General features: G+C 42.4%; 1 protein-coding gene across 5 annotated transcripts in view; it reads left to right on the forward strand.

Annotated features, from left to right (window-relative positions):
- The first annotated feature begins 560 nt into the window (after positions 1–560).
- COL16A1 (collagen type XVI alpha 1 chain) overlaps positions 561–16,015 on the forward strand; it is a 272,606-nt gene continuing 257,151 nt past the window's right edge. For all 5 annotated transcript variants that reach the window (XM_058196500.1, XM_058196501.1, XM_058196503.1 and 2 more), the window contains exons 1-2: positions 561–893; positions 14,890–15,004. In XM_058196500.1, coding sequence (XP_058052483.1) covers positions 14,917–15,004 — 88 coding nt within the window. In that variant the 5' untranslated portion in view covers positions 561–893; positions 14,890–14,916. The remainder of the gene's footprint in view (positions 894–14,889; positions 15,005–16,015) is intronic.

Genomic DNA, 16,015 nt, shown 5'->3' on the forward strand with positions numbered 1-16,015 from the left:
CCTGCAATCCCATCACCCCTCTCTAAAAGACCTTGTTTGCTTTGCCTGCCAAATTTCTTGCTTCCATATCTGGTCTTTCCACAAAAGGACTGGGAAGTGATGATGGGAAGACCACTTATTCTCAAGACCCCAGAGAACCACAATTCAATTAAGCAGAGCCCACAGGGCAAGATGGACCAATGGCTCCACTCAACAGGAGGAGACTTTCTGGACCACTGTGATAACGAGGACACATCGCACAGGCTTCGCTCCTCTTTGTGGCAACTTCTGCGCCCAGCCAAATCTCATTAGGATGCATCAAACCTTCCAAAGGTTGAGAAACAGACTGAACTAGACACAGCAAAAAGTCGGGGAAGATCTGGCAGAGGTTCCCTCGCCTCCGGGCCTTTGTTCCCATCCCAGCTGGGCTTGATTAAGTTCTCTTGGCATTCCGGCACGTTTGTGAGCTGCTCGTTTCCAGCTCAGGGGCCTGGCGCAACAGCAGCCCTTCGTCACTGAGTCAGCCTGGAGTTGCAAGAGTGGGTGTGGGGGGGGAATCTCTACTTTTCCACCTCTGGAAAGAAGACCTAGAGAGGGAGGGGGTGAAGGAGCCCAAAGTCACTGTGAGCTGAGTTCTCCTGGAGGTATCTCCAATTCGAAGGATTCCTCGTTTGCTTTGCAAGAGAGATCGGAAGCAGCTTTTTTCTGTCTCTCCCAATTCCCTGCTTGCGGCTTCTTGGAAGATCAGAAAGAAAGAAAGGGGGAGTTCTAAAGAACGTGAAAGTTGGAGCTGACAGTTGCCAGATCCAACGGTGACGTAGGCTGCAAGCTCACTCGCTCGCTTGCTTGCTGGAGACACAGTTTCTCACACTCATCTTAGAAACATGGCCAGCTGTGTGTAACACCTCCAGCAGGTAAGAGAAATGGCTCTGTCCCAGCATGGTTTGCAGTTAGCTTTCTAACGACTATATTCTGGGCAGCAGGAAGTTTCCCTCTGCTTTGATCCTTGTGAAGTAGCAAGCGGGGGTTGCTAGAAGGCCCCTTTGGAGGGACAGATTAGCAGCCCAGCAAAACAGATGAGCTCAGAAATTTCAACTTTTCTTTTTTGATGTGCATCTTGGACACTGGGTTATTAAGCTGCTCAAAAATCTTCCCTGCCTGGGAAATGGTTGACACACAGTTCTGCTTAATATTGGGATTGTATGATGTGTGTATGTGTTGAGAGACAGTGAGGGGTGGGATTGTATTTAGTAAAGACACACAAGGGAGCCCAGGAAGATGTGGAAGAGAAAAGTGAAGCACTCCTTCCTGCATCTTGGAATATTTCAAATACTTCCAGATGTATTTTATGCACAGTCTTGTCTAAAGAGATTAACCGAGCAACTCTGCAGGAGAAATGAACTTTTCCAACCAGATGGTCTAGTTGCATCATTCTAGAAATATCCCTCTCAAAAGGGTCTGAAGAGGAAAAAATGTATATTTTGCAGGATGTAGACTTACTACATGCTTTCATTGCACAGACTTCCAAGGACATTGTGGCAAAAGGTTTGTGGGACTCATTTTAGGACTTGTTTTGTTGCCAAAGCTCATGTTTTTTCTTTTTCTTGGGCACTCTAATCCTCTGAAGCTTCTAGCCGTAAGTCAAGCCCAGCTTTTTAAAAAATGGCTAAAACCATCTGGAGGAGGCCTCCTACTATAGTTTATGACTTGGCTAAGTTCCTCAAGTTATTAGAGATGATCTTTCCTGTAGAAGTTAAGTTCTATAAGCTATGGAATCATTTTGACCTGACATTTTAGCCTTTGAGAGGTTGTTAGTTAAATTATTTCAAGTGCTGAATTATCCAGATGGTTCATAAATGGCTAGATAAATGCCTGAGGGCAGGAGAACCTCACAACTTCCCATCTTACATTCATGCCACACAATAAGTATCTGTTTCTCCTCTAATAAGAGTCCTTGTGGTCCTGTGATTGGAGGTGCATTGTGGAGTTCTTTCCTTTCCGTTTGAGGTCTAAGGGTTGCCACCACTATTTTAGTCTACTCTTTCCATCAGTATAGATAGCTCAAACCTAAATGTTTCTCCTCCTTCTTGGTGTAGCAAACCAGATCAATGCTAGCTCTTCCATCACTCTCAAGATACGTTGGGATACAGCTCCCCTCATCTTCTCCCAACAAGGAGATGCCTGCTCAGTCTACACCAGTTCCGAGACTAGATGGGACCATTTAATGAGGGAACAAGGAGGGAAAGAATAAGTGCAAGTGCACTGGACTCCTTGCTTATCTGAAACATGAACAACATTTGTGTGACAGTGGAGAAAATTAGTGCGCATCTCATTTCACTCCAAGACTGTTGGGACAACCATCTCATGATCTCATCAGAAGGATAGGAGTTGGAATTTTCCAGCCCAGTGTGCTTCCACCCCCTCTTCTTAATGTATTGATTTCGTCAAGTGTCAGTGCACCTATCCTTCCCATCTGAAAATCACTTAGAATTTCTATTACTGTAATTCAAGTTTGAAACTTAATTTCACTGGTATAACCCTGGGGTGGGGACTGTGTGGGCACTAACATTGATACTCCTAGACAAAGGAATATGGAGGGTTCTCATTCTGTATAGGCTGTTCCTGCCTGATCCTATGTCTCTACAATTCATCCTCAACATTCAACTATTTGTTTAGTGACCGTTTTAAATTACATCAGCGCTGAAAAAAGTGACTAACAACTACTCCTTGGATTGCAGTGTTCTAAGGAAACATAATCAAAATTCAGGCATTTGGCAACTGGCAAATAGTTAGGATAGTTGCAGATAGTTGAGTGTGGTGACTCACATGGTTAGGATGCTGGGTTGCCAATTTGCAAGCCTGCATTTGAAGCCCGAGTGCTGCTGTTGTGTCAGAGTGAGCTCCCGTTCCTTGCTCCAGCTCCCGCCCACCTAGCAGTTTGAAAGCATGGAAACACAAGTAGATAAATAGGTACCACTTTGGTGGGCTCACTAACAGGGACATGAAAGGAGCCCCCAACTGAGCATTCCCTGAGCAACAATGATGGCACCGGCTAATCCTTTCACCATGGAAGCGCCTTGGTGCTTCAGACATGGAAGAAGTACCGGTAGTAGTAGGAAGTAGTAGTGGTAGTAGCATCCTGCGGTCATGTGATTGCCATTTGCAACTTTCCCAGCCAGCTTCTGATAAGCAATGAGGGAAGCTGGATTTGCTTAACGACCATATGATTCACTTAGCAACTGCAGTGAATTGTTGTATAATGGTGGCAAAAAGGATGTAAAATTGGGAGTGAAACACGTAACAATTGCCTTGTTTAGCAATGGAAATTCTGGTTCTAATTGTGGTTGTGAGGACTACTTGCGTCTTGTTGGACATAAAATCAGGATGGAAGGCTGAACCTGTTAATTTCAACTATATACCATTTTCATTGGCTGCCATTTTCCTTATTGATTTGCAAATATCCTCTAATATATGCATGGTGATGTGATGTGCATTTTTGCATCCCTTCCATGAAGCACGTTTTTGTTCACTTTTCTAACAGAGACACTTTTTGCATATACAGGTAGTCCTTGATTTACAACAGTTAATTTAGTGGCCATTCAAAGTTACAACAGCACTGAAAAAAGTGACTTATTACCATTTTTCACACTTATGTCTATTGCGTGGTCACATGATTTACATTCAGATGCTTGACAACTGACTCCCATTTATGACCGTTGCAGTGTCCCAGAGTTATGTGATTCCCTTTTGTGACATTCTGACAAGCAAAGTCAATCGGGAAACCAGGTTCACTTAACAATTTAAGAATTTCAGGGATTCACTTAACAAATGTGGCGCGAAAAGTCGTAAAATGGGGCAAATTCACTTAACAAATTTCTCACTTAACAACATAAATTTTGAGCTCAATTGTGGTCATAAGTTGAGAACCACCTATAATAGGATGTTCTTTTATGAATACTTTTTAATAAAATGTACTTTTGGGTTCCTAGATAGTTTTTGCACATGTGAACTCAGCAAGCTCATCTAGAAAGTGAAGTTAGTTTATTTCTCCAGGAACTGAATCCCAATTCATAGAACAGTGGAATAAGAAGGGATCTTCTTATCTAACACTCAGCAGTGTATGGTTAAACTGATTAAACCAGTATTTCTTAATCTTGGCAATTTTACAATGAGTGGACTTTAACTCCCAGAATTCCCCAGCCAGCATGGCTGGCTGAGGGATTCTGGAAGCTGAAGTCCACATGTCTTAAGCTCGCTGAAGTTGAGAAACACCAATTTAAGCCATCCATTAAAGGTATCTGACCAGTCTTTCTTTAAAAAGTGTAGAAATTAAAAGCCACAGACCCCCCTAAATTTGACTGTTCTGCAGTACAGATCAGCAAGTGTTTTCTTTTATTCAGCCAAGATCCAACTAGCTGTAACTTCAATCCATTATTTCTGGAAAATCCATAACAGTAAAAGTTGGCATTTTCTTGACTGTGGCATTCTTCCATTAAAATATTCCTTTTCCCATTATGTTCATTTTACAGTTACTTTTATTTTTAATATATATATATATATTAATGTGCTGTTATTTAAGATGCATAAGATTCCCTGTACTCCCCTCATTTTAGAATGGCAGTATAGAACACAGTTTTAAGTAAATAATTTGTCTTTGTTGAATATTTTTCATGAGCCAGTTCTTCAAGTCTATTGAAATGTTTGCTTCTCGTTGATTTTGACATGGGAATAATTTCTTCTGTCTTACTCAGAACGGACTGTCTTTTTCAGAGATCAAGTTGTTCTTGTTAGTCTGAAAGCATGCAGAAGTTTTTCTTGGTTCTAACACTCTTGAAAATATTATTAGCAGGTGGCAAAACATGTCTGGCTTTGAAGAAGTGTATCAAGATCCAGAAAATCAAGGCATTTTTGCCAGAAATTGGCACAAGTCTAAATTAGAGTTGCTGCTGAATTTGCCGCAAGAAAATTTAAGATAAATACTTTCATTTCCAACAAAGTGTGTGCTGTCCAGCAGGAATTTTGATAACGGTTGAAAGAAAAGCCAAACATTTTCAAAAAGTATTCCATTCATTTTCAAAACCAAATTTGACCTAAGTAAGGCTAAACCAAATTGAAAATATAAATATTTTTTCTAAAATAAAAATGTGCCCAAATTACAAAGGAATATTACATTTAAAAGCATTCACGAATGTCTTTTGTTGCTTATTGTAAGAAGGACAGGCAGAGGCTAGTGATGGAAACAAGAGAGGAATCAGCCTGGGATTATTATGTTGCCACAAGAGGTCTAAGTCCAACCCCCCTTGAATTCCGTTAATTCTTATCTAGTGCCAATTTAGTGTTGACTGTTAAATTAACTAGATTCTTGTGTATAGGCATGACCAGTAAATCACCTTAACTGTTTCTTATCCTGCCTTCAGGGGATTTGGAGAATAGGTTGACATTGCCCCCCTTTTTTGTGGCAGCCCACAAATATTGGAAGATGGCTATCATGTCATCCCAGTCCTTCTTTTCTTTAGATTAGACATACCCAATTCCTGCAACCATTTTATGTTTTAGCCTCAAACAATTTTATGTTTTAGCCTCCAGTCCCTTAATTATCTTTGTTGCTCTTCTCTTCAATTGCCCTGTAATAGTTACCATCTTGACCTTTTAAACCAGTGGTCACCAACTGGTGGTCTGTGGACCACTGGTGGTCCATGAGAAAATTTTGGTGGTCCCCAGAAAAATTATTTGCATTTTTTATATTGCACTAAATCAGGGGTCTTCAGACTATGGCCCCTGGACTGGATACATGCAAAGAGTCTCCCCCTTCGGGCTCTTTTTGTGTGGGTTGGGGTCTGCTTCAGCCTCCTGGTGTGGGGATTTGGGTGAAGGCTGGAGGGAAGTGCTACTGGTGGCGAAGAGCCGGAAGGCCTTGTTCCAGTGGGACTGCATCATGGCCTGGAACTGGCTGACCATCTCAACCCGCTGAGCCTATAGGCGCCGGTACCTGCCTTGCACTCCTGCAGGTCTTCCCTCTGCTTGGAAAGCCTATGCTCCTAGTCCTGAGGTGCTTCTGCTGAGCCTCCTTCTTGGTCAGATCCAATTTGAACTGAGCCAGCTGTTTTGCCAAAACTCTTTCTCATGATGGCTGCTTCGCTCCAACAACTGCTTCTTGTTGGGGCCCTAAGGAGCCCGGGCAGGCAGGGGAGGAGTGGGTAGGAGAGGAGGGGTGAGTAGAGGCTGGTGAGATTCCCCTCGACATGAATGACATCAAGTTGTTCATGGCCACCAGTCACATGACTATCTAGCCACACCCACCCAGCCGGTCATTAAGCAGATCATATTAGTGGTCCACGGGATTTAAAATTATGAATTTAGTGGTCCCTGAGATCTGAAAGGTTGGGGACCCTGTTTTAAACTACAGTCATGGACGCCAGTTGCTACGTATGTTGCAATAGATGGAGGAGTATGAAGGAGAAAGTAGGATTTGGTGAAAGAAGCCAAAGGAACATTAAGCATCACTAGTGAGACAGGTAAAAGAGAAAGGGATAACTTGAGCAGAGATGAGCAATTCCTTCAACCCAGCTGAAGGAGTAGCAACTCTGGGAAAATTGAGGCCTTTTTTTTTTTTTTTTGTAAAAGCAGCAACATACCCTAAAACTAAAAAAAAAGTCCCTAATTCTGGACCCTGTGATATTGCAATATTGCCTTTCAGAAGGCTGAAAATAGTTTTTTGACAATCAGCTGTGAAAATTTGAAAACTGACAATCAGCTGTGCTGTGCGATCTTCGGAACCTTTTTAAAAAACTTTTTTAAAGCATCTTTTTTACTACCAGTTCAGGTGAATAGGTAGTAAAAAAATGTTTTAAAAAAGTTTTTAAAAAAGTTTCCGATGATCGTGCAGCACAGCTATGACCATCGGAACCTCTTTTTTTTTTTACTTTTTGAAGCATTTTTACTACCAGTTCGCCTGAACTGGTAGTTTTTATCACTACTGGTTCGTCTGAACCAGAGTGAACCGATAGCATTTCATCACTGAGCTGCCTCATCTTTTCATGGACTCCACCTAGATCTTTGCTTCATAGGCAGGAATCGGAGCATCCACACAGAAGGAGTTCAAAATAGTTATGGTGGCCCCTGTGACTACAGGATTGAAGCTCGGTCACTTTTCAATGTGCAGCTTGTCTAGAAAAGCAATGGAGCTTCACTCACATGGTCGCAATCACCGTCTTAACTTTTTGATTCCTCCCCATGGACGCTTCCAGTAGAAAGACAGCCCATTGGCTGGCTGTTCTTTACAGTATCATGATCCAGGGAGATTATGAGAGGGCTGTAATTTCACAAACAATGCAGAGGATTCAGAAAGGGAGCGGAGCTCTGCAGGAGAAGGTGGAATGAATGAGTGGAGTTGGCCGTGGCTGCTCTTCTCCCGAGAAGATAAGAAATCAAATACATGAACAGGACAAAAGCAGAAACTGTTCCCAGCACAGGAAATGTTGTGAAAGGAAAAAATGAAAGTGGGAATGACAAAATTCATCCAAGGAAGGATGAAACACCCTTTAGGAATGTTGTTGCTAACTTCTGTTGCCATTTTGATAACTTCACAACATTCAAAGGCTTCAAAGACTTTCAGTAACACAACCATCCTTCTGGAGTGGTTGAAGACTATACTAGGTCTAGTTCTTGATGTAATCTTTGACTTATGACCACCATTGAGCCCAAAATTTCTATTGCTGAGTGAGACAGTGAATTTTGCCACATTTTACGACCTTTCTTGCCACAGTTGTTAAGTGAATCACTGCAGTTGTGAAGTTAGCAAACATGGTCGTTAAGTAAATCTGGCTTCCCCATTGACTTTGCTTATCAGAAGGTCACAAAAGGTGATCACGTGACCCTGGGATACTGCAACCGTCATAAATATGAACCAGTTGTCAAGCATCTGAATTTTGACCATGGGGATGCTGCGAGGGTTGTAAGTGTGAAAAATGGTCATAAATCACTTTTTTTCAGTTTGAATGGTTACTAAATGAACTGTTGTAAATTGGGGACTGCTTTCTTTAATGCTCTTGATGTTGAAGCAAATGTTGCACTTAATCATTCACATTTCGTGTAAGTGGAAGGGAAGTGAAAAGGCCAGTGTGGTGTAATGGTTCAGGGTTCAAGTCTGAGGTGACTTGGGCTAGTCAGTATCTATCAGACCAATGAATGGTTATTGTAGGAAAACATGTTATACAGCAAATTCTTGTTTAGTGACCACAATAGGAATCAGCAACTTGAGTGAAGCAGTTACTAAATGAAACTGACTGAACCTCTGCTCTGATCACAGCTTTCCTTTGCTTTACAGACCTACAAAGGTCATAAATGCAAACATGGGTCACAAACAACTTTTTCATCTTCATTGCAACAGTGCACTGTTGCTGAATAAGATAGTCACTAAATGAGGACTACCTCTATGTGCTATCTAGAGCTCTGAAAAGTAAGTGGGATATAAATCTAACTCCGCAGGATAGCCATACAGAAATATCTAAGCTGTTACTGCTTCTCAGAGAGCTAGGAATTAACACTGGTGCATTTATTGCAATATATTTAAAGATATGGCAGTAAACCCTCAAATCTGTCTTGGGTTCCTCCCTTATCTCTGTTCTACTATGATTCCATAAATTGGATCCATGTTGATTCCACTGCTTGGAACCATTCAGAAAAAAACTTCAGCCAAGCTCAGTCTCCACTGCAAATCTTGGACTTAGACTTATTTGGCCCAATAAAATACATATGCATGAAAGTACCCAAACTGATATAAATCAATTCAGAGACTTAAACAGGCCTACCCTGATCCTCCTATCACCTTATTTCCTTGCCATAGGAGATTCCCGCATCTCTGTGTCTATCTCTAGAGATTAAGAACATTTTTTTCATTTCTTTTTTCATAATTTGGTTGAAAAATTCAACCACAGTTAAGCGTATTAAAATTCCATTTATTTCACTGGGGCAATTAAGTTGGCTTTTTTTAAATATAAAAATGGGGTTTCCAAGTAGTCCTTAATAAAATACACTCAGATACAACCTTGCATCCAGTTAACTGAAAATATTCTCCATAAAACTGAGCAAATCTATTTTGAAAAAAGCATCTGCAGGATGATATCATAAAAATGATGTTTGTGTCTCTCAGCAATCCAGGACAAGGGATAAAAACAATGCCAGTTACATAAACTAGCAAACTTGACATTCCATAGATCCTAATTCCATCATCACATTCCACTTCTAATACATTTCTGTTGCATTTCCTACTCACTGACATATACTTTTGGGGGAAACAACTGCATCTCGCTTCTCTATGAGCTGTGTTCATACAACCTGGTCAGGTTGATTATGCAATTCCCATTGTCTCTGTATCCATGATCCCACCATAGACTAGCCAGAATGAGTGACGTTAAAATTAGCCAAGCTTAGCAGGCTTAGCAAAATTTTAAGTGGCTTGGTTAAATTTAAATTTAAAATGAGAACAATTAATCAGTGGAATGGCTTCCCTCTGGAAGTTGTGAGTGCTCCATCACTGGAAGTTTTCAAGAAGAGATTGGACAGCCATTTGACCAGAATGGCATAGGATCTCCTGCTTGAGTGGGGGTGGGAGGTGGGGGTTGGATTAGAAGACTTCCAAGGTCCTGTCTAGCCCTATGATTCTATGACCTACATACTAAAACTATTGGGTGAACCTGTCCATTCCTTGTGAAACTTCAAGAGAGGTATAGTTAGCTATCTCACATAGAAACATTCACACATGCACTCATAATATAGACAGGGTCTGGTCTCTGTCTTACTATCTCTCTCTATCTCTCATTATCTATCTATATCTCTTTCTTTCTCTTTCTCTCTCACATACACATAATAGAAAGGGTTTGATCGCTATCTCTCTTTATCTCTATCTCTCATTATAACTCTATCTAACTCTACCTTTCTTTCTATCTCTCTCTCTCTCTCTCTCTCTCTCTCTCACACACACACACACACACACACACACACACACACACACACACAAACATACACATATGCACTAATAATATAATTAGGGTTTGACCTCTAACTATCTTACTATAGTTCTCATTATCGATAAAATCACTCAGATCCGGGATGGGTTGGACACAGATTGGGTAGATCTGGATGGAATGACGCGGGCACGTCTTGAGAACATTGTTTGGGCTGAGTTTGATCCTGTGACTCCCGATGACATGGACAGGATACTGGGGAGGTTGAATGCCACCACATGTTTATTGGACCCGTGTCCCTCCTGGTTGGTACTGGCCACCCAGGAGGTTACATGAGGCTGGCTCCAGGGAATTATCAGCGCTTCTCTGAGGGAGGGAGCCGCCTTGAAAGAGGTGGTGGTGAGACCCCTCCTTAAGAAGCCTTCCCTAGACCCAGCTATTTTGGCTAATTATCGTCCAGTCTCCAATCTTCACTTTCTGGCAAAGGTTGTAGAGAGTGTGGTGGCTTGGCAACTCCCCCAATACCTGGAGGAAACTGTTTATCTAGACCCGTGCCAGTCCGGCTTCAGGCCTGGGTACAGCACAGAGACGGCTTTGGTCGCGTTGGTTGATGATCTCTGGAGGGCACGGGACAGAGGTTGTTCCTCTGTTCTTGTCCTGTTAGATCTATCAGCGGCGTTCGATACCATTGACCATGGTATTCTGCTGCGGCGGTTGGAGGGCTTGGGGGTGGGAGGCACCGTTTTACGATGGTTCTCCTCCTACCTCTCCGACCGCTCGCAGACGGTGTTGACAGAGGGGCAGAGATCGACCCCTAGGCAACTCACTTGTGGGGTGCCGCAGGGGTCGATTCTCTCGCCCCTCTTGTTCAACATCTATATGAAGCCGCTGGGAGAGATCATCCGTGGTTTCGGGGTGAGCTGTCAGCTGTATGCTGACGACACTCAATTGTACATCTCCACCCCGAACCACCCCAACGAAGCCGTCGATGTGATGACTCAGTGTCTTGAGGCCGTTCGTGTCTGGATGGGGACGAACAGGCTCCGACTCAACCCATCCAAGACGGAGTGGCTGTGGATGCCGGTGTCGCGGCACAGTCAGCTTACTCCATCGCTGACTGTGGGGGGCGAATCGTTAGCCCCCAGGGAATCGGTGCGCAATTTAGGCGTTCTCCTGGATGCACGGCTGTCTTTAGAAGACCATTTGACAGCCGCCGCCAGGGGAACTTTTCATCAGGTTCGCCTGATTCGCCAATTGCGCCCTTTTCTGGACCGGGACGCGTTATGCACGTCACTCATGCCCTCGTCACTTCCCGTCTGGATTACTGCAATGCTTTCTACATGGGGCTCCCCTTGAGGAGCACCCGGAGGCTCCAACCGGTGCAGAATGCGGCCGCGCGGGGGATTGAGGGAGCTCCTCGTAGCTCCCATGTAACACCTCTCCTGCGCAGGCTGCATTGGTTGCCGGTGGACTTCCGGGTGCGCTTCAAGGTGTTGGTTATCACCTTTAAAGTGCTCCATGGCATTGGACCAGGATATTTACGGGACCGCCTGCTGCCGACAGTTACCTCCCATTGTCCGATACGTCCAGTGCGCGCCCACAGGGAGTGACTTCTTAGGGTGCCGTCAGCTAGTCAATCTCTGTTGGCGGCCCCCAGGGGAAGGGCATTCTCTGTGGGGGCCCTGGCTTTATGGAATGAGCTGCCAGTGGGACTCCGTCTCCTCCCTGATCTCCGGACCTTTAAGCGCGAGCTCAAGACTTTCTTTTTTCACCAAGCGGGGCTGGCCTGATTGATTTTAGTATGGGGGTTTTAGTGGGTTTTAAATAGGATTTTACCAAGGTTTTAGTTTTGATAAATTTTAGCTAATATTTTAAGTTACAGCGATTGAATCAGTTTTTTAAATTTGATATTTTATTTTAAATTTGTTGGGATTCTTGTCGTTTTATTGGCTGTACACCGACCTGAGTCTTCGGAGAAGGGCGGTATAAAAATATGAATAAATAAATAAATAAATCTCTCTCTCTCTTTCTCACATATAAACACACACACACACACACACATAATAGGCAGGGTCTGATTTCTGTGTTTTATGGTAGACAAATTTTCTACATAAATATAATTTCTTTTTTGCCTGCAAGGAGCAGCTTAGCTGGTTATATCGAGTTTGTCAATCATCTGCTGATATTGAATGTGCAGCTGAGTTTCTCTTGCGAGAGAGATTTATTTCGCAGACTGCAATTTCTGATAGTGTGATAACAATTGTTCCAGAAATGAGATGGCATTTTATATTGCCTATTTCTTTGCTTTACTGTAATGAACTTTGTTTTAATTTGTTGCATCCATATACTTCAGCATTGTTGGTTTTATTGCGGCTTTATTTATGACTGAATGTAAAACAATAATAAAAATAGTATCACTGATGCCAGTGTGACTTTTTAATAGAAAGTCTGAAGTGTGAAACTCATCCATAATGTGATGTCTTTAAGAAAAAGCATAATCCAAATTAGCATAGATAGGACTAGACAACGTGCTGGTTGCCAAATGTTTGCCAAAGGAAGTGGCTCTTTATATAACTCGGAACAATATTCCAGCAATGTGTTAAATACATCATATGAAAAATCTCGATGCATTGAAAATGCCAAAGTTCTTCTGGATACAGTCAGAGAAAGTTAGAGCAGGTCAGACTACAGCTCATTTTGGACATTTCCCTGATTCAAAGCAAGTTTGAAGTTTATGTGCTTCAAAAATATTGGAAATCAGTTGGAGATCACTTCCTCCAACTGCTAATTTGATATTTGAAACTCCATATCTTAACAAAAATGCAGCAAATCTTGACGATTTCATTCAGTTTCGAAAAATAAAGAAGGAAGGAAAGAAAAAGGAGAGAGAAATAGGGAGGGAGGGAGGCCGCAATTTTTCTTTTTGTAAATTTAAAATTGACCACTGTGAAAACCCTTAGCTCCCTTCTTCCTCAAAGTTCACTCTGAAAAGATCCAGTTAATTGATTTCCCTTAAATCAATTAATATCTATACATACAGATACATAAGCACACATACACATATATGAAAAAAGTGAATTGTTTTTCCTGGCATAGCAAATGGGGAAACCTAGGGAGTGGGGGATCCCTGAAGTGAGATTTACATAAAAGGGGCTCAATTTTGCAAAAAGGGGCACAAAACTAAATCATCACACATCCTATCACAGCAAGAGGAGCTTTTTAAGTCTTCGAGAAGATGCTGCCAGATCGCTTCTTTAAAGAACCCCATACGTACATGCATACATATAAACATTTCCATCTCATTATATCCTAGGTCGATGTAAACCTTTCCTTTAATTGATTTTTTCCCTGTTCCAATAAACAATTTTACCACATCTGGAGCCTTAGGAAAATTGGTCCCAGATGTGTCTACGGGAGGGAGGTGGGGTGGGGAGATGTTAAAAAAAAACCCACCAAAATGACAGCCATAATCATGCAATCAAAGCCCCACACCCTTTTAATATGTGTTGCATGTAAAAAAGGGGGGTAAAATAGGGATGAAATTCAGCACGTTCTGACAGATTCTGGAGAACCGGTAGCAGAAATTTTGAGTAGTTCAGGGAACTGGCAAATACCACTTCTGGCTGGCCCCAGAGTGGGGTGGGAATGGAGATTTTGCAATATACTTCCCCCAGGAGTGGGGAGGGAATGGGGATTTTGCAGTATCCTTCCCCTAGAGTGGGGTGGGAATGGGGATTTTGCAGTATCCTTCCCCTGCCACATCCACCAAGCCACGCCCACCAAGCCATGCCCACCAAGCAACACCACGTCTACCAAGCCACGCCCACAGAACCAGTAGTAAAAAAAATTGAATTCCACCACTGGGGTAGAGATTGATGTACATGGCTATTGTGACATTTTTATTCTGCCCTCACAATGTAGACAGTAAAAGGAATACCAGAAAGAGCTACCGTGTTTCCCCAAAAATAAGATCCTGTCTTATAATTTTTTGAACCCTGAAATAAGCGCTTGGCCTTCTTACCATGCACTCAAAAGCCCAATTGAGCTTATTATCAGGTGATGTCTTATTTTGGGGGAAACAGGGCCTTACCAAGACAATAGTCAGATAAAGGAAATTTGAGTCTGGGCCAGAACTATAACCTGAGAATGCCTCTCAGACCTGACCCTCCCAACTTCTCATGAAGATGGGAAACACATCCAGACTTGCAAGGTTTTATTACTATAACCTTATAAGAAAGGATACATCCCATTGGATTCCTACGTGGCATTAGATTCTTAACCTGATCAACTTTGAAGGGCACATACACAGAGAGCGAGAAGGCAGGTGCTCTGGATTGCCACAACCTCCTAGTTGTTGTCTTTGGTTATTGTTTGGCTTTTATGATTTTTAGATTTTGTTAGCCCCATAAATTGATAAAACAATTCTTGTCTACCGTCTGAAAGTTGAGTTTTAGCAACTGGACTTATTTTCTTGTTGGTTTGAGATGTTCCGTTGCTTATCCAAGCAGCTTCTTCAGTCTGAAGCTTCTTCAATCTGAGACCAAGTTGCTTAGGGGAAACTGAGTAAACAGAGAGTCCTTGGAAGGTGCCAACTCTTAAGGGTATTCCTGCACCAATCTCAGGATTTCTTCTCCAAAGTCTGTGCCCCAAAGTATCTCAGTGAAGATTCTCACTCAGCCAGGTACAATTGTCTGGAAATTGAGTCAGGGCAACTAGATGTACTTGTTCAGTTAATTGACTCTACTGTTCTGTCCTAAGAAAATTCCCTGGATTGATGCCTTGAATATCTGCTAAAGGCAGCTACTCAATGTTGCTTACCTGGGTGGGGAACGATTTGGGATAATTACATGCAAAAGTGGGATTGTTGTTCTATTCATGACATATCTTGATTCAGCTGTTCTGGTACATCGATCTTCTCAATGCAACAGAATCTTTGCTTCCTTAGGTGCAAGATCACAGACTGTGACCCACAATGTGGAGAGCCCTGTTTTTCGCTTTGTACCTGCTGGGTGTTTCATTTGAGAGCTGCAGAGGACGGAAGCTGCCAGCCTTTCAAGAAGGTAAGGGAGTTACAGTGGCAGTGGGGAGAGATCATGGACCTAGAGAGCCAATGTCTTAACAGACCAGAGATTGATTGCTCTGAAGGTGCTGTCCAGAGCAAATCAATGCTACTATTAATGACAGAAATCACTGCCAGTATAGTTCAGATCCTCATTAAGGCTGCTTTCTTGGCACTTGGTGGGTATTCGCCTTTGCACATCTTAAATGCAGCTTAAATTCAGATGGGTGTCTCTCTTCTATAGCTGCAGGCCATTGTACCAGTTTATACATGAACATGCACACGTACACTTACAGGCAGATACAAAATTGAAGCCAGGAACTTCCTTGGAAAAATGTTTGGCTTTAAATGAATGAAAGCAGAGCTCTGCTATTTATTAAGATGCCAGCTGCACAAATGGAATGACAGGCAGCTGAAAAATTTATCTAAACTCTCTGTATTTGCAAATTCCATACTTAACTGGATGTGAATTTAGAAGAGAGAAAACTACAGGTAGTCCTTGACTTATGACCAATCATTTAATGACCATTCAGAGTTAGAACAGCCTTGGCTATACAGCCCATAAAGCACCTCCGGCTGTTGTAAAATGTGTTGCCCACTCCCTGTGGTCACATGACTGCATGTGACCACACAATTACTTTTGGTTGCACCATAGTTGTCCCAGGCTGATAATTTGCAACATTTCTTGCTGATTTCCTGTGTTGTTGGTTTTTTGCCAATTTCTGGAAAAGCATACCCATTTGGGAGAATGGATTCAGACTTTTGGCAGAAGTCATTTTATGACTGCTATAAAAAGGGTCATAAAATCAGGTCCAGTCATGTAGGTTACTTATGAGCATCAAGGGTTACATCCGCAGTTCTGGTCCCAATTGTAGTCATAACTTGAGGGACTACCTGTATGAGCCAGTTTTCCTCTTGGTATCTCTGGGTCCAAATTCTGGGCCTTCTGCCCTCTCTCATTAGCAGTGGCTCTCTTTCTCCTCTCCCTTTGTTACAACAGCAGTATCTTTGC

Source organism: Ahaetulla prasina, chromosome 10 (genome assembly GCF_028640845.1).
Source record: "Ahaetulla prasina isolate Xishuangbanna chromosome 10, ASM2864084v1, whole genome shotgun sequence".
Classification (NCBI taxonomy): domain Eukaryota; kingdom Metazoa; phylum Chordata; class Lepidosauria; order Squamata; family Colubridae; genus Ahaetulla; species Ahaetulla prasina.